A 22,866-nucleotide genomic window follows, 5' to 3' on the forward strand; every position below is an offset into this window, starting at 1 on the left:
ACAGCCGGAGCGGGGATTCAAACACGCGTCACCCTCCCAGTCTTGGCGTGGAAAGCGATCGTCCTAACCACTATGCCGTGGGAGCTGGTTTTAAATGGTACAAAACACATTCCTTATGGAACAGGAAGCAATCCAAGCACACACAATGACAGCAGACAGAACATGCAGAGAGCCCAGAGGAGAGAAACACAACGTGGACTAGATACCAGGAATGCCATGGCAGTGGTGTTCACTGCTCCTGGGCGTTGGGAGGAGGCATCGTGTCCCGACAAGTCCTTGCCTTCCCCATTTCACTCTGCCTCTCTCCTAATGATTTCTATGAGAGGGAATTTTCCTGCGCCTCGCATGTTCCCGTGAAGGTGTGCATGATGTTATCCTCTACGGTGACTTGTATTATATTTGTGTGGACAGAGGAGAATGAAGGCACATCTTGCAATGTCAGCCTTTTGGCGCACAGTAACATCTGAACACGGGGATCGCGTTGGACATTGTTTTATATACGTAATAGACCTCTCCCCAAGAAACGTCATTGTGACTTTGGTAGACAGACTGAAACCGAAACAAATCGGAATGGGAGGGCTGGGATCCACGAATGGGCACTTGTTCGGTCCTACTTTTCTTTCAGTAGGAGGCAGCGAAGGTCATGTCCCTTTCAGGGACCATCGTAGTCCTCTCAAGACCGTGGCTTTCGGGCCCGACCTTGTTCGCCCCTAGTGTAGTTCAAGTCTACCAAATTGGTGGCACTGTCAAACACTACGACATCATTTCTTTACAAACAGGAAGAGGTCTATTGAGAGACAAATCCTTGCGTGAACACAATTCCTCCAAAAGTGGGAGAATTGTTTTAAAGTCCCTTTAGCTCAGCTACCCAATCTGTTGTCTACACCACTGGCACTCTCACTTTCTTGCACGGTTCCAAAATTGCACAGAACTTTGGCTGGGATTGCACTTTCAACAAGCGGGCAACTGGTAGAGCAAATGGATTGCGTATCCAAAGGCGCATTGCAGTCACTACGAATAAATCGAACATGAAAGAATGCAACTTTCTGTATTTTAATGGTCAACTGTTCACAATGCGACAAAAAATACTCAGATAAACCTGTTCTGCAATGGAGCAGTCTTTCTTCATTGAGAAAGTTTGCATCAACTGACCTTTTTAATGAAAAGCCCACAAATTAGCGTTTTAATACTCCTTTTCCCTGAAGACTTCAACTGAACAGATCTGAAAGGGTCTGTGTCAGCACTACAGGCAAAAAGGTGTGTGTTTTGAACCCCAAAACATTGGTAACGTGCAAAGCAGACAAACTTAGCAAGTGTGGGTCACACCTGCTGCTGAGACACACTTATGAGACCAGTTTACATTTTCAATAAAAAAATCCTTCCGCTTCGTGCTAAGTCACGTTTGTGTGAAATGACAGCTAATGCTCTGACCGAGACAACCATCGTTCACCTGACTGGGACAGTCAACGTATCGCTGAGTGAAAAGATGCTAGAGTGTGTGTGGTATTCACATAACACTAATGTGCACAACTGGTGAACTATTCTCTTCGTTGCATAAAAATGTACATTTTTCACACTTCAAGGTGAAGGAATAGCCATTTACCGGCATTTTAAGACCGTAAACTGGCACATGCTACAGTGACTTGTATAACACATGCACATTGTTGAGCAAAAACAAAAAAAGGCACAAAGTCCACCTTTAAAATTCTTTATTTTGTATTTACAAGGTCAGTTTGATTCCTCTAAAGTCGCAAATCGGTCTGCATAGCAGACGAAGAAATGACTGCGCGTTCATAAATATAATGCAATAAAAATGATCAGCACATGTGCGATGGTGTATTTACATTCGCCTCCAAATGTGGATGCTCAAAAATGTGCATTGCACACGTAAAACGGTAAAGCAGGGAAGGTAAAAGGAAGGTAAAAGGACACCTGCCGAACTAAAAGTCTGCGTCCAGCGTGAACACTTGGTCTTCCTTGTTGGCCATCACACCAGCCTTTTGGTATTCCCCAACCTTCTTCTCGAAGAAGTTTGTCTTGCCTTCTAGGGAAATGTGTTCCATGAAGTCAAAAGGGTTTTCGGAATTGTAATGCTGAAAAAGGGAACGTCAAAACATAATTGAACATTGCAAAGGTTTTTTTTTTTCAGTTTTGGGTAAACAGTATTTATCTGCTCACGAGAAACATTACGGTCCTTTATGTTATTCGTTTTAAATCTAAGTTATCTGGATAATAAAATTAACAGCTGGATTTATTGCTTTCTTTTAAATCCAACAAGTTATAGCTACAGTTACCGTAGTAAAGTAAGTTAGGTACTTCAGAGTTTCTGTTCTAGTCCATGTTCAAGAAACGAAACGCACGAAAATTAAAAACTACCGAACTCAATCATCAAAAACTTGATTTTAACATCTGTACAGCCCTCCTGCATTACATTCAGTGCTCACTTTATGACTGGCACACTCAAGTATTACTGTTCCTTTCACTAAAGTTATAACTACAGGTTTCCATGTGCCAGCTAAATTAATCCATGTGCCATGCAAACTTTATGGGGCGTGGATTAATTTAGCTGGCACTCAGATTAAAATCGCCGGGAAAACCTGTAGTTACAGTTGTTAGTTGTAGCTCAGTTACCTCCAAAGAGTGCTTAGAATGAACTACACACAATATATTACGATAAAAAAATTAACGATTTTTTGCAGGTCCTTTAAGCCAAATTGTACTTGCACATGAAGAATGTTATTGACAACGTCTCTTGCCAGCCTTCCATGCTAAAAAGCCATAACAGAACCAGCCATTACCTTTTCACAACCAAGCTCGAGAAGCAAACGGTCTGCGACAAACTCTATGTACTTCCTCATGAGTGCGCAGTTCATGCCGATGAGTGCAACGGGAAGAGCGTCTGTCAGAAATTCCTGTTCGATGACGACCGCCTCTGTTATGATGTCGAGAACCCTTTCCTTCGAAGGTTTGTGCACCAGGTGGCTGAACATCAGGCAGGCAAAATCTGTGTGCAGGCCCTACGTGGCAACGGAACATCGGACGTAAAATTAAGACGGGGCTCCGCGGGAATCCCGACAAGAGAACGGTCTGTATCGATAACCAAGAATGGCGCCATCTTCTGTCAGTTTGGAGCGAATGCACTTTGTCGTCTGCTTTTTGTTTTTTATTGTGACGCAGCACTTCGTCAGAGATTAGCGAATCAAGGGAGCATAAAAGCAAGTAACTCCTCATAAACTGTTCAACTGATGCTGTGTTCTAAAACTCTTTCCTCAGACACGATGGCACACTTAACACAGTTATATATATATATAAAAAAAAAAAAAAAACACTTTCTGGTGACACACAAAGAGTTGTGTACCCAGCGTCTTGACCCACGACCACGAGAGTCTGCGGACACGGGTTGATTCCGCGGGACAACTGATTTAGCTGCTCACGTGGAAGAATCATTCATGGGAAACGAAACTTCGAAGCTAGAGCAGCGGATGCTGCCGCAACGAACTCTTACCTCGTCCCTGCTGATGAGCTCGTTGCTGAACGTGAGACCCGGCATCAACCCCCTCTTCTTCAACCAGAAGATGGAAGCAAAGGAGCCAGAAAAGAAGATGCCCTCGACAGCAGCAAAGGCAACACAACGTTCGCCGAAGCTGGAGTCCTTGTCCGCGATCCATTTTAGAGCCCAGTCCGCTTTCTTCTTGATGCAGGGCATGGTTTCTATGGCGTTGAACAAACGTTGCCTGAAAATAAGATTCGCAACTTCGTTATAAATAACAGTTCCATAGATAACCGCGCAGGACATTCATTACCTTTCGGCAGTGTCCTTGATGTAAGTGTCAATTAGTAAGCTGTACATCTCAGAGTGGACGTTTTCTATCGCTATCTGGAAGCCGTAGAAGCAACGTGCCTCCGTCAGCTGGACTTCCTTGCTAAACCTCTCGACCTTAAAGAAAAGCAACATCAAAGCTGTTAGCCGAGGCGCACTCGAGTAAAGCACTTCCGGGAGGGCTCCACGTACTAGATTCTCGTTGACTATGCCGTCGCTAGCTGCAAAGAAGGCCAGCACGTGGGAAATAAAGTGCCTTTCATCTGGCTTCAGACTGTTCCAGTGAGGCAGGTCCTTCCCAAGGTCCACTTCTTCGGCAGTCCAGAATGACGCCTCCGCCTTTTTGTACATCCTCCAGATGTCCGGGTACTCGATTGGGAACACCACAAACCGTCTCGGGTTATCACGGAGGAGGGGTTCATCTTGCGTCAAGTCCTGCCGTTCCGTCTTCGGCTGAGAGGTTGATAATTGGGTAAGTTAAATTCTAACAAAGTTATCAAGGGCTTCAGAACTCATAAAAGGGTATAAACAAACAAACTCGGTCTGCGCAGAATTTCATCGGTGTACCTGCATGCTTGACCGCTGTGCCACACAACGATGAGCACGCGGTTGATTTCATAGGCAAACTTTGATCTTGCTGCCGTAGTGGAAACACAACCCATAAGAGGTTGCATTTCGAAGCTTTTGAGCAGCGTTTAGTGCAACATTTTAGCAATCGATGCAAGAAAGGGACTTCAAAGCTTAAAACATTGCTTTAGTAGTCACCGGTAAGCTCAACTGCTTGCAGACAACAGCGTCTACCGCTTAAAATGGAGGGAAATATGCCAATGCATTCTCACCTTCTCTCCCTTGATGACTGCTCCAGGAGTCTGGAATTGAACAAGAATCTCTCAGGCTCGTCCAGACGAATGCAAGTTCGGAATGATTGTGCAAATACGAAGCACACGCGAGGAAATAAATAGAGGTATGGAATGTTCCGGAAACGGAAACTAGAATATGGCGCGCAAACGGCGCGCCAAAGTGGCGAAAGCAGAACGCGCGGTGATCGACAAAATTAATGACACGGCGATTCAGTTTATAATTTCTACTGCGTTCGACTCATCCTGCAATCGCAGCCATTCTAATTTGCAATTATCTATAGTTTTGCACCATATAAGCAGATCCGTACACTACACTGTGGATTTGGCTTCTTCGATCACCTCAGCCCTCATATTAACTTTAAAATGCTGCAGATTCTGCTTTTAGAATATAAAAATGCTGCCAGGCACATACAATTTCGCTGACACACTCCTACACAGGTTCAGAGAGCCAGCTGAATGTTTCAGGTCGGGATACGGAGTGCTGGCCTTAATACTATTATAAACCTTTTTGACCTTACCTTATTTTCCTTGTCCGCATCCTTGATATTCAGTGCGTTTAGCAGGTTAATAGCGTTAACCTCAGACAAAGGCATAGTCACACCAACGACCTACAAGCACCTTCCAGATCAGTTGCGAAAGTTCGAGTGGTGGCGGTGCTGGTGATCTTTTGGCTTTTGGCGGTTTTCCACCGCTTTCCCGCCTTCTCGATGTAAGGTGGCCCAACCAATCAGCGATAGATCCAGCTGCTTCGTCTGGCCAATGACGGCGCTTATTTCTTAACACAAAAAGAAGTAACTCCTGATTTATTAAATAAATGACCGCTTACGATGTTACTTTACATAACATTTGTTTTAGCATTGAGATACTCTGAGTATATGTCAGAGTTAGAAAACATTTTCAGTCGCTAGGGGCTCGAACGGTTGTTAACAAGACCAAACACGCGCGCTTTTTATTTGTTATCTGTTGGCATTTTTAAATGTCGACTGCCGTTTGATGACGCAACCACGTAACGTAACGACTTCCCCCTTTTGACGTCAACGCGTTCCAAACAATAATAACATTCAATTCAGGGACCTGTGGAGTTTACAGAAGATTTCTGCAAAGCCAGGACATGTGTTCTGGGCAGCTCATGGAAGAGATTTTTGAACTGAAATCGTGGTTGGTAGGGAATAAAAACTGGAAACCTCAAATTTACCCCATAAATGCATTATGCTGAAATGTGCATAGTCACGCAAATCAGTGCCTTGCAAGACAATGCTGCTGTCTTTTTCTGTTCTGTGTCTCTGGTTTTATCGTCGTTTTTACAATGTACCAGCTGCACCCTTGCACTTCTACCATTAATGCTGCACTCATTGGGAGCAGGGGTTGTATACGTGAGAAAGGTAGCATCTCGTTGAGGCTGAAGAGTGAGGCAGAAGACGACAACGACGACGTCCCCCCCCCCCCCCCCAAGATATGTGCACACAATCAATGCTAATCACTGATAGCCTAATCATCTTGAAGACGTTCCAATAAGATATCTAAAAATGGCTGCCTCAGATTTCCTGTCGGGTTTTAACAGGTTAACCACCCAAACTGAAACTGTAGCGGCACTCTAGGCATCAACAACAACCATGCTCTTAAATGGGCGTCGGAAAGTAGCGGAAAGGGGGACATATATGACCCTTGAATTTGGTCTTTCTGTATGCAGAAAGCTGCACCAATTTGCGCCAGTCCTTCAAACTTCAGCATCCCCCATGTATGGCAAGGGACTTCTGAGTCTGACTTCCAGCTCTTACATAATCCTGTAGCTTACATCTTATGATGTCTACATCTTCGTTGTGGTGCCTGCCATGTCAGATTTTCTCAGCAATGCATAATTAGGGCCTGACTTTTTAGGGTTAAACCCGTATCCGCCCGATATTTACCCCCCGAACGAAATCTGTAAAATTCGGGTTTAACCCGAATCTACCCGAAAACATCCTGGTCGCGTGGCACACTCGTAAGCGTGCATTAAAATAAAGTTTGATGACATTGCTAAACATTAGTTCCATGTTAAGACAAATTTTTATTAAACAAAAAAAAAATCACCCGAATGCACCCGAATTCCTGACGACAGAATGTGCCGTAACGGGATTTAACCCGAATACACCCGAATTTTCGAATGAAAAATATCACCCGATATTTACCCCCCGAGTTTGGCCAAAAATAAAACCCGAAAAAGTCAGGCCCTATGCATAATATGCCAAGGCAAATATTCAGAGCAGACACAAGTCATGAACTGTTCTAGCAAAAACATTTATTAGTTCGCCCCAACAATGGGCGTTTTCAGCTTAAGCCCAGCCTTATCGACGAGAGTTTGGAGGTTGCTTGCAGTGGCGTCGTCCGGTTCCTGTTCCGACCAGACGAGCAGAACCTGGTGCGCCTGTTTGACGACATCTCCGCTGTGCTCTCCTGCGAGGTAGATGATCTCGTCTTCGCTGAACTTCATCAGCGGAGCCAGTTTTTTCCAGTCTGCCCCTATACTGGCAGCGAGTGTGTTCAGCTGCGCTGTCGATAGTGTTGCTTCCTTTTTCGATTCTGGGTGAAAAGGAGAGAACATTGCAAGTCTAAGTCGAACTGGTTTGTAAGTGTGCAATGCTGTGGTTTGTTCCCTATTTTGCATTATATTTGATATTGCCTTTCTCGAGTGAAATTATTTGCTTTCAGAGTATAAGAAAAAAATTGCAGAAAATTTGGTGAAGGACAGCGATGAATCGAGTTGTGAGCAAAATTCCAAAATGCCTCTTCTTTTTCTGCAGTTAATTTGGGAACATAGCTGTTTGAGCAACAAAATGCGAGCAATTATACAATAATTTTTATCAACTTCACCATATGACTCAGGAACTTGCAGAACAATGCAACAAAATTTCACTGAAACAATTTTTCGAGGAGGTAGTGTTGTTCGCTTAAGGGGGGAAGAAATGTTGCAAGGGACACCATGAAGAACCATGTTAGTAATTTAAGGATGGCTGAATTGTATTTATCCTGCACTATTACATCACCTTAGTTACTAGTAGTAGTTACTGCTGTGTGAGCAGTACTTGTGGGAAGCAGACAATGGTCTGCAAACTGGAAAACTTCAAAATTGGGTCCAAGTCCATCATTATTTCCAGGTTACCTGTAGTCGTGTCCTTTGGCTGCGAATTACTGTCTTCGTTACTCTTCAACAATTCATCTTCACTGTCGTCTGCTGCATAATCAGCTACTTCTGTCTTGTCGTCTGCATTGTTGTTATTCATAGCATGCTGTAACGCAGAAAATAATGATGTTAAAATATGTCGTTTCTTTTTGATTGAACAAAAATGCTTTCTTGTGAGAGACATACCTGAGTACTTAGGGGCATTTCCTTTGCCAGTCTCAACACCATGGACTCCAGGTAGAGGGGAAGGCTCTTGATTGGTTGATTGCTGCTGGTGAAGAAGTGCGGGGACTTCTGGGAGAGCAGCCGAAGCGATCGCCAGCCATAGTTGCTTTGGTACACGTGCCTACGGCCCAAAGGTCATGTCAGTCAACCGAAAAGAAACCTCGTCACTGTACTCGCAGCCTGTTTATTTCAATTTCGGTTACAAATTTCGAGGCTACGAACCAGATGAATTAATATGACCTTACTTGTATCTGTTCTCAATGCCGTTGTTGGGATCGGCCTGTTCGACGGCAGACTCGAAAAATTTCTCCAGGCTCGGAACAAAGTCACGTTTTGGAGACGCACAGGCCTCCCAGTTGTCTGGACACAGGTTCCACAGCCGGTTCATTTCAGCACTACAGGATTTAAAAAATAATTGCTTTGTTTCCTTTTTGGGCCACTCATTATGTCATGCTATGCTCTGTGTTGCCAACGTAATCGATCAATGTAATTTCACGTAGTCATCTACGACAAGTTTCGTAACGAGAAAGGTACAAGGTTATCCAAGATAAAATACAGTAGCTTCAGGAATGTGATGGTTGGAGTGCTTAAAAATAGTGTCAGCGATTTTCATCTTCCAGATTTGTGTCAGTAAATGATGAAAAATTGCTCATCCCTATACATTGTCAATACTCTATTTTCATCAACCAATACCCTACTCATTTTGTTGAGCTATTGGGGCATCAGTGGTGCATAAAATTTTTTTCCAGAAAGCATTTCCTAGAAGTGCAATGATGGATGCATGTTACGCTTCAAAATTGTAAAAATGCAAAATAAATAATGCAACAAAGTACCTTTTTTCAGTTTCAAACAAAGCTTCAAAGTTTCAAGCCATACAAGCCATCATACACCCAAGGCTTAACGGATGGCCATTCAAAATGTTACGAATGCAGAGCATTTTTAATCTTCACACTTTATCTATAAAGAACTGAACCAACTTGCAGTTTTTATACAAAATTTTAGCACATCATATTTCCTCCAACACGTAGTTTAGCTCCCAAACACTCTTTTTGTTCATTTTATCTTAATCCTGTACTTTTTCTTGGGAAACCCTCCATTTCCAGCACACGTACACACATAACATTTACATTAAAAAAACACACACACACACACGTACATAACACATAATAACATTCACAGATATATACTTATCAGGGTTGCAATCATCCCTATTTAGAAGACAGAAACAACCATATTTGTAAAGTCTGCTACCGCTTACACAACAGAGATGCGAAAAAACCCGGCGAGACTTACTTTCCTAGAAGGATTTTTTTGTTGCTGATGGCCGCCTTGATTTCGTCTCCGAGCCTCCGTTTTGGCCTGCGTGCAGAGTTGCAATGGTTAGATGAGGTAAGTGGTTCCCTGTCTTCCTAGAACAACAGTTTTTTTTTCTACGAACCGTCCTTCTTTGATGGGCTCCATCGGCCTTGCCTCTCTGAAGTTCGGACAGCCCTCGTTCTTCCAGGTGTTCCAGGACTCTTCCCTTTGGAGGATGTGCTGCGTTTGGCAGCAATTCAAAGTCTCTTAGTTTGTTCTTGTTAGCTCTCAGCTTGTAAAGGTGTTTGTAACAAACATTTTTCTGTGATCCGATTAACCTCTGCCTCGAAATCGGTGACCCTCTCATGATAACGAGATACGCGAACAGAAAGAGTTTTTATTTATTTTTTAAATTTTTTTTTGCTTTCGTGTTAGCGCCTCGAAGCAAATGTGGCTATGAGCGGCGTACAGATGTGGACAGCTGGAGAGAGGACAGCAGGAAGGAGTAGGGTGACAGGGGGGGTTAGTATGCGCCATGTAATTCATCGCTCTCCTTCTAACTTCTTATATAAATTGCTAGCATTTTACTCTCCTGTAAACACCCCCACCCCCCCCAAACTCATTTCTTCATTATTTTGTATTACTTTGCGACTGTCTCAACTTCTTTCTTCATATTCTAATGTGATGTATATCTACGTATCTAATATCTTAGTATATCACTCTATATATATATATATATATACGCAAAAAAAAGAAAGAAAAGTACTCACTTTCATGTGTGAAGCAAATTTTTCACCATCCGGAGGAGTTTCTTCTAGCATCTGAGTAAGATCATATTAATTCAATTAATAAAGAATCATGCAGTGTACGCTATCGCCAGCCTTACTTTGTATATGAGAGACGACGTGTTTTTAACCCAGGCCGACTGTTCGTCGTTTAGTACGTGCGCATCCCTATTTTGAGAGATAAGATTGTCACTCGGATGAATAAAAAAATATTTAAGAAAAGGAATATGATAAGGTTAGTGAACTATTTGTTCAACTATTTGTTCACGATATGTTTGTAACAGATAATAAATATTACAGTCATATATTCCGTACTATAAATAATAAATTCTTCAATATCGGTCTTCAATAGCATCTCTACTCCACATCATGATGTTATCAACCCTGTTGAGCATAAATCTATTCAAAATTCATTGGAAGGGCTACGTATATAAAAGAGACTGAAGTCCCAAATCGTTTATTGTACAAGGGTCATTCAAGGTTCACCGAGACTTTTGCTTGAGAAGAATCAGTGAGTAAATGTAATCGAATAAAACTTTCGGAGGATGAAGTGCAATCCTTCTCAAGACAGCGGCACGTGCAGCACTTGTGTAGCAGCGGCAGCTATCATGGCGTAGGGCAGCGTGTCTGTAGCTGTGGAACAGTGATGCACAATCAAGTTCCTCGTGAAGCAGAATGTCAAGCCAGCTGAGATTTTGCAAAGATTACAGGCACAGTATGCGAAACAAAGGATATCAAGGGGAAGAGTGAATGAATGGTGCAGGCAGTTTGGCGATGGACAGGATGTGGTGACGAATGAACCACATGGACACATTCATCCGACTGCAGTCACGCCAGTGAACATCCCGGCGAGTAACAGCTAGGGACGTTGTGGCCCAGCTTAATATTACTGTTCGGCGGTGTGGAGACAATCATTCACGAGTACTTACTGTTCTACAAAGTCTGTGCAAGATGGGTTCCCCGATTCCTCAGTTGTGACCAAAAGGGAGCGCGCATAGCAGTCGCTGAGCAGCTGCTGAACCGGTTTCAATCCGAGGGGGACGAATATTTACAGTCAATCATCACACGTGATGAAACCTGCACCATTTCACCCCAGAGACAAAAAGAAGCAGCATGGAATGGCAGCATTACGGCTTTCCCGCTGCCAAAGAACAGCAAGATGCCGCCGTCTGTTGGAAGGTCCATGGGACCAGTCTTCTGGGACATGCGGGGTGTCATCCGTGTGAACTTCTTGGAGCAAGGGGTCACTATTAATGCCCAGTACTACTCCATGTTGATAAAGAGTGCTGTGCGACGTGCAATTCGCAAGAAAAGATCTGGACTGTTGTCCGGAAGGGTCGTCCTTCTTCACGACAACGCCCGGCCTTACATGCCGAATTTGACGGTAGCAACCTTGGCCAAAATGCGCTGGGAGGTTTTGCCCCACCCCATGCCCCTCACAGGCCAGATTTAGCCCCAAGCGATCACTATTTGTTTGGGCCCCTTAAAGAGCACCTTTGAGGAAAGATGTTCCACACGGATGAAGCACTCCAGAAAGATGTCCTGCAGTGGCTACGACAGCAGCCCACTTCTCTCTACGCCAAAGGCATCAAGGGGTTGCCACGGAGATAGCAGCGGTGTCTAGACGTGCACGGTGAATACTTTGAAAAACTGGCATAGCATGGTACTCCCCAAATTTTCCATTCTATTTAAAGAAATAAAACTCTCGTCAACCTTGAGCAACCCTTGTATATATTTTGGCAAACACACTAAACGCCTGTATGAATATCTGATGGCTGAAAGACAAGGTTGTCAACTCAACTGCTTGAAACGGACGGTCGACTGGAGGTACTGGAAGAGTATCAAGAACTGGACGAGAACGTAGCGTCTGAAGTTGCTGTCACTCAGTTCGAGTTCTAGTAGCTGAAAGGAATTAAGTTTTTTTTTTTCTCATATTTGTATAGTACTTTTGTAATACTCATCTCAATAAGGACATTCGTGGTGTTTTACCTTTTGGCTCGTCAAGTACTTGGCGAAGTAGACAGCATTGGAAGTGTCCGACTTCGAAGCATCTTCGTTTAAAGCCCAATGACCAGATTTGACGTCATCGAGCTTGAAGCTTCCGAACACTGACAAAACGTCCGAAGAGTACTGGAAGAGACAGATATGGTTCAAAATTCTGTAAAACTAGCAGTTTTACGGTGCAGACATAGCGTTTCGAATTGCAAGCGTAGCACTGCATACTGCAGAGGCAGTACTCTATAGTGTTGACTGACACAGTACTTTATACTGCAGGATGCACATTTACGCAGCAGGCATACTAGTGCAGATATGGTTATTTACAATAGAGGTATAGTAGTGCTTAACAATGCAGCTGTAGCATCATGAAAACACTTCAGCTGTTTGTCTCCGAGAGGATTCAAGGATCACACTACATATGGGAGGTATAAACACAAATCCAATATCTTCACATCCTGCAATGTTTATGCTGCCTGCAGGACCCAAATGTCCCAAAAGATTTACATTATAAAGTAGAATGCACTTGTCATAAAATGACCAAAATGAGCATAATTACTACGGTACGGGGCACAAGGTCTTTCAGCCATGTCACAATCTGTGCATGTGCTGGACACAAAATTTCTCTATAGGAGTACTGTAAGAAGTACTCACAGAAGAGAACTGTCTCCAATGTACTTTACTGTAGCAGAGCGTTGGCTGCCGAAAGTACTCTTGTAATGACCAGAACTTCCGGTACAGGTTGTAATCTACTGTGATGGTGCTGTAATCGCAAATAGCAATAAAAAAACTATCGAGAATCGCTTCCAGTTGACAAATACCAATAATGTAACAATGATATCGTAAATAATGTAACGCATGAAATGTAATGTAACCCTGTATAATTTATTATTGCAATGTAAGATAGCATAATAACCTCTGCACATCTTCCATCTCTCCTTCTTCCAACCCATCGTCCGTGCTATCTTTCGACACGATTCCCCTGTAATCTTCCGAGCTAAATAGCGTGATGTTATCAGCGTTGAACTCGCTGATCACATTGAGACCTACGTGTAAAGACTCAGTCAATTTAACAAAATTTACACTCGATTTAAGAAGCTTACGAGGCATTGAGGAGAGAAGGCTGAATTTTACCTGAACGTTCTGACAGTGGGAAGATCTTTGCCAGGAAGACAAGAATTCTTCCACAAAACACTGTATTCTGAGACCGTGAGAGCCTTCGCAACAGATCTGTTGAAAGACCCAAGATGCACATGTTTGCACATCATCAAACACAACAGCATTTCTACCGAACCCCTTTAAGGGCCCCTTTACTAAGGCCCCTGATTTTCTGCCGCGGCAAATTCAAAATTCCGCGGCACCGACTCGTAAATTCCGCAATTTTCCTCGTCAAGGAGTCAACGGCTGCTTTAAACGGGAAACACCTTATATTCTTGGACAATCTGGGAAGAAAAAATATTTTATAAGCTTACAGATTCAAAGCACCTGTTGTGGCTCAGCATTACACGATATTTTGTGTTCTCTTCTGACAGCGAATGCCATCTGCTGCCTACAGTCATTTTATACCCGCTGAAAGGTATTTTATACCTGCTGAAAGGTACCCAAATTTGGGACTCCGCGACGAATTACGGATTCAGCAAAATTTCGCGGAATCGCGGAAAACCCGGGGCCTTGACAATAACCTTGGAGTACTTTGCAGTAGAATGCCGTTGTATAGTCTTCAGCACTGTGTACTACCTACGTACAAGTGCTATCTGGTGGTACGTGTGCTAGTGCAGTACCAGGTGCAGTTTTTAAAAAGCCGATCACACACGGCTAATTCTGCTGAGGTGCCCTTTTAAAAAATATTACTTACCGTTACAGGTCCTCAGAAGCTGATTCTTGCAGTAGCTAAAGAATATATCCTAAACACAGAAGAAATAGAATTAACTTATAGAGAGTCGCAGGAGAGTGCAAGACAACTGGCTGAAAATTAAAATAAATTGAGCAATATTTACAGCAATAAATTTGATAAACGAGTAACCGAGATATGATAGACCGAGCCACTGACCTCTTTCCAGACAGAAACCTTGTCTTCAACGAGGGAGAACAGTTTTTCTCCTTCTTTCAGTGGCAAGTTATCAAACATGTCACTTAGCAGTAGTACGGGCAGACTTCCTGAACAGAATTCTGGGAAATGTATCAAAGAGAAATTTTGTTGTTTTGTGCCAGAACAGTATCAGCCAAACCATATCAGTACAGTAACAACAGTAACAAAGAACATACCTTTTACACCCAATGCGATTGCCAAGGAAACGATACTGTCCATAACAGGCCGCTCCATGATAGATTTCCTCTGTGAAAGCATGTTGTAATAAAATGGTAATAAATGATGCTGTCCAAACCAATAAAATGATAAAACTGCTTACCAACATGCTTGCCATGACATTCCTGCAAGCTTGATCAACGGTTTGTCTTAAGTTATCGCTGCAAAGACATAGTTACATTCATACTCCAACGCTAGACTGTATACAAAAATAAATGTGATTCGAATATAAACGTGAACATTATAACATATTATGTGCCTGTTATTTACGGATACGTACGGTTCTTGAACTGTAAGAGACTTCAGATGGTCGACGACGTCCTCAGTTGTGATGCTTCCGTCTGTAAACCTCTTAATTACTACCTGAAAGCGAGCAACCAACTCTGAAGAACAAACTTATTTACTTCCTTTCCAGAGAGTTCCAGACCCTCACCTTGAGTGGAAGGGCTTTTTTATTTTTTAAGCGCGTAACTGGGGATATAGGGAAAAACTAATGTATAACCTAGCGTTTTCTTTCTTTTTTTTTGGGGGGGGGGGGGGTGCAACTGACACACTGAAATTTCTGAGATTGCCCAATACACCTCGGCTAGCAATACGTATACTCATAAAAATCTTCCCAAACGCATAACCCCTCGTCCCCCTTATAAGCTCGGCACGCATCAGAGGTCGATTTCTGTGGAAATCACTGGCCCTTTGCAAGCCGGCAAAGGCCCCGCGCAAATATTATGTGGCATTATTCGCAGCCGTGGATGAGCTACGATATTGAACATTACGTAATGATAATATGCCAAGCGGAAAATTTGAGCAAATTAGGTGAGGGTTGTTTACTTTGAGCATTCTTCATGAAACACCGCCGATGATCCATTGCAACGTAATGAAATAACAGCTTGTAATGTTTCCTCCCATCGGAAAGCAAAACGTTTTTTTACCTCTAAACGCTCTATCAGGTGGCTGAACGTCATTGTATCGGCCATGGTGTCGTTTTTAGAGATCCGTTAGAAATCACAAACATACAGAAATCAGTGAAAGAAATGCTACGGCCGCCACCATTTTGTTTGACTTGGATTGGATTTCGGTGGATATTGCAAGCAGGACAAGCAGTAGGAAGGTAGAAAGCGTCGCCCTCGCCACGTTGCTTCGTTTCGCCATCTGCCGTTTTGATCTGCAACCTTGGTAGGAGTGCGCGTGGGACGACTCTTGCAGTGGCGTAGCCAGAGAAATATTTCGGGAGGTGTTCTACGGTGGCTTTACATGAGGAGAGGATTTCACCTTGATTACCCTCTCTCAAGTGCACGACCAATGGTGCGAGTTCGTGCGGGGGGAGGGGGGTTGAACCTCGAAAACCTCGGGTTTTTCTTCAATTACATTTATCTATTTTTTGCAATTTCGCACGCACTTCTCCGTTCACATTGAGTGCATGTATGAGCTCCTGAAATAGAAAGTAATGCGACTTGCAATGATGAAACAAAAATCGCGCTAATGAAGGGGTCCCAAGCCAAACCAAACTCCTATGATATTTTTAGGGCGCAGGCACTATTATTTTTGTCACGATGTGGTCAAGTATTACAACTTGTCTAATTCTCCAGGTAGCAAGACAAGATATACCAGTAAAATCTTAGCCAATTAATTTATCGTTTAATTTACCAGAAAAACATTTCCGGGGGGGGGGGGGGTTCTATGGGGACTTTACATGGGGGAGGAAGATTTCACTCTCATTTCCCTCTTTCAAATGCACTAGCAAATGTACGATTTCAGGGGGCACGCTATGCCTATGTGGTTCTTTTCTTTTCGTATCTTGAATACTGGAGGTTTTGTTGAATGATATTTTGTGTATAACATATCCACAAATGTCACAATCAAGCACACAATCTCATGATTAGGCGTTGGCTCCGGACTTTCCCTTTAATGTAGATCGTTGTACAAAAGAGCAGTGCGCGTATAATAATTAGAGCCTGAAGTTTTAGGGTTTTACCCGATTCTTCCCCGAATTTGCACCCCGAATTGAAGGTTGCCTCTTTAGGGTGAAACCCGGTTTTTACCTGGCAAATTGCACTCACTGGGATGTCTGTAGGAATGCACTAATTTACTTGTTTGGCAGAAAATTTCAGTTAGATCACCGTTTGTACCAAACCACTACAGTTAGTTTGAGCAACTGAGCCCGATTTCATTCCGAATCTAGCATACTGGACGTTTTTCCACCCGAATTCGCATGAATTTAGTTCACACGTTTATTTACCCAATTTTTACCCCCCGAATTTAGAAAAAAATATTTCCCGAAAACTTCAGGCTCTAATAATAATACATAATAGTAATAATAACAAACCCGAATAATAATGAAATAATAATTTATACATACTGTCATAAACCCGAGTGCCATGTGGCGGATTATGGGTGAAAATGAAAATGAAAACGAAGATTACAAAAGCTAATAGATACGTAACTTGTTTATTTGCAAGCATTTGCATCCTAAACAAACTATATATATATATACTCTCAGATCGTCGACCACAACCAACCCAAGCTTCGTGAAACCGACGAGTTACAACAAAAAAAGAAAAAGTGGATAAGCAGCACCCACACGAAAAGGGCTTGACCGTTGCCTCATATGTAAAGAACGAAAGAAGCACTTGCTGTGTCATGAGCTGCCTTCCCATGAACGATGACATCATCTTAAACAGGTTTATCGCATCTGGCGTAGCTCCTCAGACACTTTGTTTCACATTGCCCCTACAAGCTGAATTAAAATTAATTACTGATAATCTGTGCCTTAACTTATTTGCTTTGCTGGGACAAAATGAGTCGTGTGTGGAATGTCATAATTGTAACAGTAGCTCGACTACTCCAAACCGTTTCCTGTTTGTTTACCTTGGCCGAGGAATTCACGTGTGAGTATATACTCGTGCCTTATATCTTTATTACGGCGTGGTTTATGGCGCGTGTCAATGTTGCCACCGGTGTAAATAAAACAATTCCCTTTTATTGCTCATCAACCAGACAGAATCCTGCCAACTGTGTCACTAAGGATGTTCCGGAAGATGTCGCTGCTTCCTCCCTTCTTGTCAGTGTCAGCCTCTTCGCCTGCATGATAGAAACAGTTTGAAAAAAAAAAAAAAGGCAAGGATCCGATTGGATCTGAGACCCAGCAGATATATTCTGAAAAACAGCTGTCTTCTCACCTCTTTCAAAGAAGTCGGAATCAAGTTTCAGGGTCTGCGGCGCTACGACTTCTGCAGATCCTTTTCCATCAGCAGACGACGTCTCATCACCTGTTTCTGCTACACATAGCAGCAAAAAAAAGTGTGGAGGTCACCGTTAGCAGAGAAGATAGTAATCTACATCAGCCATTGTATCATGTAGCATAAAAACGCGACGCAGCTGCATTTGGGAAAGTAATGTATGCGCTTAAAAAGGACGCACGTTTCTGTGGAGGCTTCGTGACGTCTGCGTTCGGAGACGGAGCCTTGTCGTCTGCAACAAACCGAAACTGGAAATACGCCGGGGAGAGACATCGTCTGTTTCTTTACTTACCGTTAACGGGCTTAATCTGGAACAGCACCGCTTGCTGCTGATCAACTAGTCTCGTTACGTCGCCGCTGTAACCTTCTTTCGAGTCTGAGGAAGATAAAGTGTTTGAGCAGATGATAGGTTTTTCTTTGCTCGCACATTGGGGTCGGTACGCGCTTACCGCTGTTCGATTTTATGCGAAATTTTTCCCGTTCTTCGATTTCGGAACCACGGATGGCGTGCCCGACGATCTTGAAGGCAAAGGCTGAAATACAAGATAACGAGATAACCAGAGATAACGAGATAACCACTGCTAAGCATCAATGGGTTACCCTCAAGCGCCGCCATTGATATCACAACCTCGAGGCATACTGAAGCAGAAGCCTATACACAAGCGAGCAAACTCGGAACGAAAAAAAAACCGGATGGACTTCAGTGGGATCGGGATCGGTGGATCCCAACATGAGACCTTCTGCTTCAATCAACCTCGATAGTACTCACGTAACTGATCAGTACCAATACCTGATATTCTTAATTCTGTTTGTGATGGGATATATTTACAATATGATTTCTTAATACAACAACAAAGAAGCTGTAAAGCATCGCTTACCATGTTGCTGGGCCAAAAGCAAAAGCGTGACACAGACTAAAACAGAAGTCATGATCCCAAACCTTTACTGAAGCAGCTTAAAAGCGTTGAAGAAGACACACTGGTCCGTTTTTAAAGAGCTCATGTCCGCAGGTATATTGGAGGTGCGGGCTGACAACGCTCGATATTAATGAACCTCATACGTCTGCGCAGAGCAATGCTAGGTCAATATACCGTGTCGGTTTTCCCCGCATTCTTTAGCAGGTTGAATTTTACGCCGTCAACTCTTTCTCTTCTTTTTTTTTTTTCGGGTAAAACTCATTTAAACGAGAATTTATTACATTTTAACTTATTAGAGATCTTATTGCGCGCACACCTGAACGGGTTGAAACGTTTGGTATGGGCGTTCGGCGGGTCGCGAAACGCCTCAGGATCTTGAAAAAAGGTGACTGCAAATGATCAAGGTTAAAATCTGGGCTGATTGGTTAATCATTGTTAAAAGCGATAAAACCCCCAGTGCAGGGACAGAGGACGACAACCCTTGTCTCGTTCGGGTGGACCTCGATATTCCCGGTTGCGAAATCCCCGATCTGGAAATTCACGTTCTCGAAACAAGGAAAATCCAGGAGAATGCTCGATTGCTTCGTAAGGTGGTATATGCCGTGTTTAAAAACACGGTATCGTTATTTAACCACCCAAACTCACGTGTTCCCAATGTCTGTCGAAGTCGTTTTAGCGAACGAAAGCCAAATTTTAGCGGCCGTTAGGCTTAGCGGGGCAGACCCGACGGAGCACCACGTTGGTTAGTTTATTATTAGGTTAGTCCAAGTTTATTGGTGTTTGCATTCCCCTGTCCAGGTTAGTCTAAGTTCGCTGTTGGCAGTTTCCTGCGCGCGACTGTGCATTTTATAGTCAAATAACGTTTATTTCCAGTAGTTTATTTTGCAGCGGGGATTTCGATCACTTTATTTCGAGGTACACTCGTTTCATTCTTGTATCGTCCTCTGTCCCTCTTTTAGGCCCAGCATGTTTATTATTATTATTATTACTATTATTGCTTCTAATAGCAAATGATGTCCTCAGACCATGCTCTGTGCACTGTTCTGCGTCAACAAAAAGCTCGTGGTAGCGGACCCCGAGGACTAGCAAACAAGCTCAGTTTAGTGAATAGGAAAAATCATTCGTGTTTTTCTGTTTTTCTCACTCTGACTATACTTTGACTGCCAATTTCAATTTCAGAACTTTCAAACTTTTTTTTTTCGAACTTCACAACATGTGAAAGATTAATGTATGCACTAGACCCCGCCAAGAAACAGGCCAAAAATGCGGGAAGATGCAAATGTGGCAATGGCGCAACGTACAAACCCACTGAGAAGTGGCACCTTGTATTATTGTTGACAAACTTGGTGACATCTTGTAGGACAAATACATACAAATTAGCTCAATTGGTAGAGCCCTGGACCGGTAATCCAGAAGATGTGGGTTGGAGTCCTATACAGCCTGGCTAACCTTTTCAGTGACTTCCATCTTTCATCATAAGAAGCAATGCTTGGTCAGATCGCGTTATACAAAGATGGTACTGTCCTCGCCCTAAAAACAAAAGGTAGATGCTAAATGTGATGCCCCCCCTCATCGAAGAGATTCACATTTGTATTGCTTGTATTGCCAACCGTAGGCGTGTATTGACGACAGTGTGGATGGACCAGCGGAATGCATACAGAAAATGAATACGCTGTGTGGCACTTTGTATTCGAGAACAAACTAGGCAAAACATTGTCAGAGGTGACATAATGCTTAACTTTGCGTCTACGCACATTCCACGAGATAAAAAATAAAATGTTAAACATATAACAAAAATTATCTATGTGAGTTACATCTGGGGAAAGAGCAACGGTTGAGTTTCTTGCAAGCGTAATACGTTCATTTTCTACTAGGAATATCAATGTGAGAGCTTGTTGTAATTCATTTGTTTGAAAACACGTACAGACAGAACGGACGTACTGTGCGGACAGAACATGTATCCTGCACATGAATGAATGACATGGCAGCCCACATGGACTCGGGTCGTTGGCCTGACAGGCGTCATAAGAAAATGAAAAAGATCTCAGGTTGTATCCACCGGGTTGTCATTCGGCTCGGCTTGTCTTTCGAGAATGGGGTTTACAGCGGCTACAGGATTCATCGTCTGCTCCGTAAGCATCCTTTCTGGTAGGAATACTCATATTGCTACATCATTGAGATGTCAAATAGCGTTGTCGTCAAGTGCTAGTCAAATATCCCTCCCTCGTGTTTTTTTTTTTCTTATTTTTTTCGCCGTAAGTGCAGCAGTAATGTCACTGTGCAGTTTAATGGTAAGGGGACTGTAGTCGTATATGTAATTTGCCTGTACATATCAGATATAGCTTAATTCTTTGAAGCGCAGACGGTGGAAGTTTAAGTATGCACTTGCAGAAAATCATTCTCTAAGACGAAACAAAATTTAAACAAAAAAGTAATAATCTGATCAGAATATCGGGCAGTGCATTTGTCTCTGAAGCAGAAGCGATTCTTTATTTCAAAATGATAAACAAAACGGTGATACTGTTACGATAAGATAGATTAAGACCAGGTACATGTGTTAACTGCTTCGCGACAGCTTTGACACAACCGACGAAGCTGCTGAGAAACCGCGAAGGCTACGAGGTCCACGTCGAGAACGACATCGAAAGGCAACGTCACGGCTGGCCCAGTGGTTAGTATCGATTAATTTTACAATTTTACAATTTATTTTACTGTTTTGGCTACGTTAAAAACAGGGCCGAGAAAAACGTTTGTGTGAAACCGGATCATCATTAACACCTTTTTAAATGCACTTTGGTATGGTATACTTCTTTCCAAGAGTAATAGAAGGTGTAATCAAGAATGACAAACAGATCAGTAGATAAAACTAGATAAAACCGTGTTGCTTATCTTTCAGTGTTCGGCGATAAGGAGACCAATTTACGCGTGCGCTCTGCAGCAGCCTTACAAATGGAACGTGTTGCAGGTGAGAGTTTGAAGCCTCGTTAACAGCTGGGTGGTAGCCTGGATACCACCCGTTTTTACTTTCTCGTGACGTCATTGCTGTTCCCTTCCTTCTTCTCACGGTAGCGGCAGCACTTGTTACTATACCTGAAGAAATTCCCATTTCATTACCTGATTATATATCTATAAGCAATGTTACTCTTAGTATTCAACTAGTATAGCGCATGCGCGAGACCAGTGTTGAACGGCAGCGATTGTATGCAGTGCATTATCTTTTGCTACAGATAACGAACCTGTGAGCGTCGTCAACGGAAATAACGATACGGGGAAGAAGACAGCTGATTGGTCCATCAAGGCGGCAAAGCAGATTCTGCATCAATAAATTCCGCTCTGTGTAGATTGAGACTGGGTTTGACGATCAGTACAGAGCTTATCGGAAACACGTATCCGCTTATAGATAGAGTCGAACAAAGTTTAACGGCGGGCTAGTTGGTATAAATCACTCAATTCAAAGTCTAGACGGTCCGAAGAAACAAAAATGGACGATCGCAAACGATACAGCGCACGAGGCTAGAGTCCTCAGGGAACAGGGTCTACGTTCGAAAGGCTATATCTTATCTTATCTAAAGTTAGATTTTAGTTTGGTCGCGATGACGATTCCATCACCTTATCTGACGGCTTCGTTTTATCGAATTCGTTTTAACTGAACCGTGTGCTACTGGCTTACGGTGAGGTTTGAACTGTTATATAGCCATCGCTGAGAGCGCGACTTACATATTTAGCGAAACAAAAACAACGTAAAGTGCGAGTTTGGCAGCAACGCAATAACGGCATGATATGAAACGCTCAGCCATATACTGAGGTTCCGGCAATATTTCACAGTTATTTCGACAGTATTTGGCAGTACTTGACAATGGCCGCCGTTTGCGCCGATTACGTTAATGTCATTCGTGCGGTGCCACATGGACAGCTTTAATGGCATTTGCCTTAATGCCATTTTCTGTTTACTGAGTTCGCCACAACTCATTCGCCCATTAAATGCTTACTCTCGCTCCCATTGGTAGCGCAGAGTAACAATTTTAGATTGCATAAAGCCACTTTCTACTGTAACAACAGAATGTGTTTTAAGAAATTTGAGCTTACTCGAATATCTTTTGACGAAATAAGTCCCAGATTGTTAGAAACTTTCAGCGACAAAGGCAAAATAACTTGAAGTGATTGCTTGTTTTGGATTCTGCACCGGTTGGCAAATACCTTCACTGACCACGTTATTCAAATACATTAGAACTGCTCCACATGAAAACCCACTTGATGTCATTATGTT

The 22,866-nt window shown here is 42.9% G+C and overlaps 4 protein-coding genes across 5 annotated transcripts; 1 reads left to right on the top strand and 3 right to left on the bottom strand.

Moving 5' to 3' along the window:
• Window positions 1-1,039: 1,039 nt before the first annotated feature.
• On the bottom strand, window positions 1,040-5,356 carry LOC135398851 (ribonucleoside-diphosphate reductase subunit M2 B-like). Its single transcript, XM_064630374.1, has 7 exons — window positions 5,199-5,356; window positions 4,660-4,689; window positions 4,013-4,273; window positions 3,804-3,937; window positions 3,506-3,734; window positions 2,799-3,017; window positions 1,040-2,093 (listed from the first exon to the last, which is right to left on the bottom strand). The coding sequence occupies exons 1-7, from the start codon at window positions 5,271-5,273 to the stop codon at window positions 1,941-1,943; spliced, it is 1,101 nt and encodes a 366-aa protein (XP_064486444.1). The 5' UTR covers window positions 5,274-5,356; the 3' UTR covers window positions 1,040-1,940.
• Window positions 5,357-6,938: 1,582 nt separating this feature from the next.
• Window positions 6,939-15,512, bottom strand: LOC135398850 (THO complex subunit 1-like). 2 transcript variants are annotated; one of them, XM_064630372.1, is made up of 20 exons: window positions 15,376-15,512; window positions 14,727-14,809; window positions 14,550-14,607; window positions 14,407-14,476; window positions 14,192-14,310; window positions 13,997-14,045; window positions 13,276-13,371; window positions 13,058-13,187; window positions 12,796-12,904; window positions 12,136-12,276; window positions 11,948-12,048; window positions 10,248-10,314; window positions 10,132-10,182; window positions 9,504-9,601; window positions 9,359-9,424; window positions 9,253-9,273; window positions 8,311-8,460; window positions 8,027-8,186; window positions 7,820-7,946; window positions 6,939-7,239 (listed from the first exon to the last, which is right to left on the bottom strand). In XM_064630372.1, the coding sequence occupies exons 1-20, from the start codon at window positions 15,418-15,420 to the stop codon at window positions 6,962-6,964; spliced, it is 2,019 nt and encodes a 672-aa protein (XP_064486442.1). In that variant the 5' UTR covers window positions 15,421-15,512; the 3' UTR covers window positions 6,939-6,961. The 2 variants fall into 2 exon arrangements, with proteins under 2 accessions (XP_064486442.1, XP_064486443.1); XM_064630373.1 differs by lacking the exon at window positions 9,253-9,273.
• Window positions 15,513-15,640: 128 nt separating this feature from the next.
• On the top strand, window positions 15,641-21,924 carry LOC135397476 (uncharacterized). Its single transcript, XM_064629080.1, has 5 exons — window positions 15,641-15,748; window positions 20,526-20,747; window positions 21,175-21,270; window positions 21,496-21,564; window positions 21,827-21,924. The coding sequence occupies exons 2-5, from the start codon at window positions 20,693-20,695 to the stop codon at window positions 21,922-21,924; spliced, it is 318 nt and encodes a 105-aa protein (XP_064485150.1). The 5' UTR covers window positions 15,641-15,748; window positions 20,526-20,692.
• Window positions 17,421-18,298, bottom strand: LOC135397475 (uncharacterized). The gene is made up of 6 exons (XM_064629079.1): window positions 18,283-18,298; window positions 18,132-18,215; window positions 17,975-18,058; window positions 17,864-17,914; window positions 17,623-17,721; window positions 17,421-17,524 (listed from the first exon to the last, which is right to left on the bottom strand). The coding sequence occupies exons 1-6, from the start codon at window positions 18,296-18,298 to the stop codon at window positions 17,433-17,435; spliced, it is 426 nt and encodes a 141-aa protein (XP_064485149.1). The 3' UTR covers window positions 17,421-17,432.
• Window positions 21,925-22,866: the final 942 nt, after the last annotated feature.

The sequence above is a fragment of the Ornithodoros turicata genome, chromosome 6 (assembly GCF_037126465.1).
Source record: "Ornithodoros turicata isolate Travis chromosome 6, ASM3712646v1, whole genome shotgun sequence".
NCBI classification, from domain to species: domain Eukaryota; kingdom Metazoa; phylum Arthropoda; class Arachnida; order Ixodida; family Argasidae; genus Ornithodoros; species Ornithodoros turicata.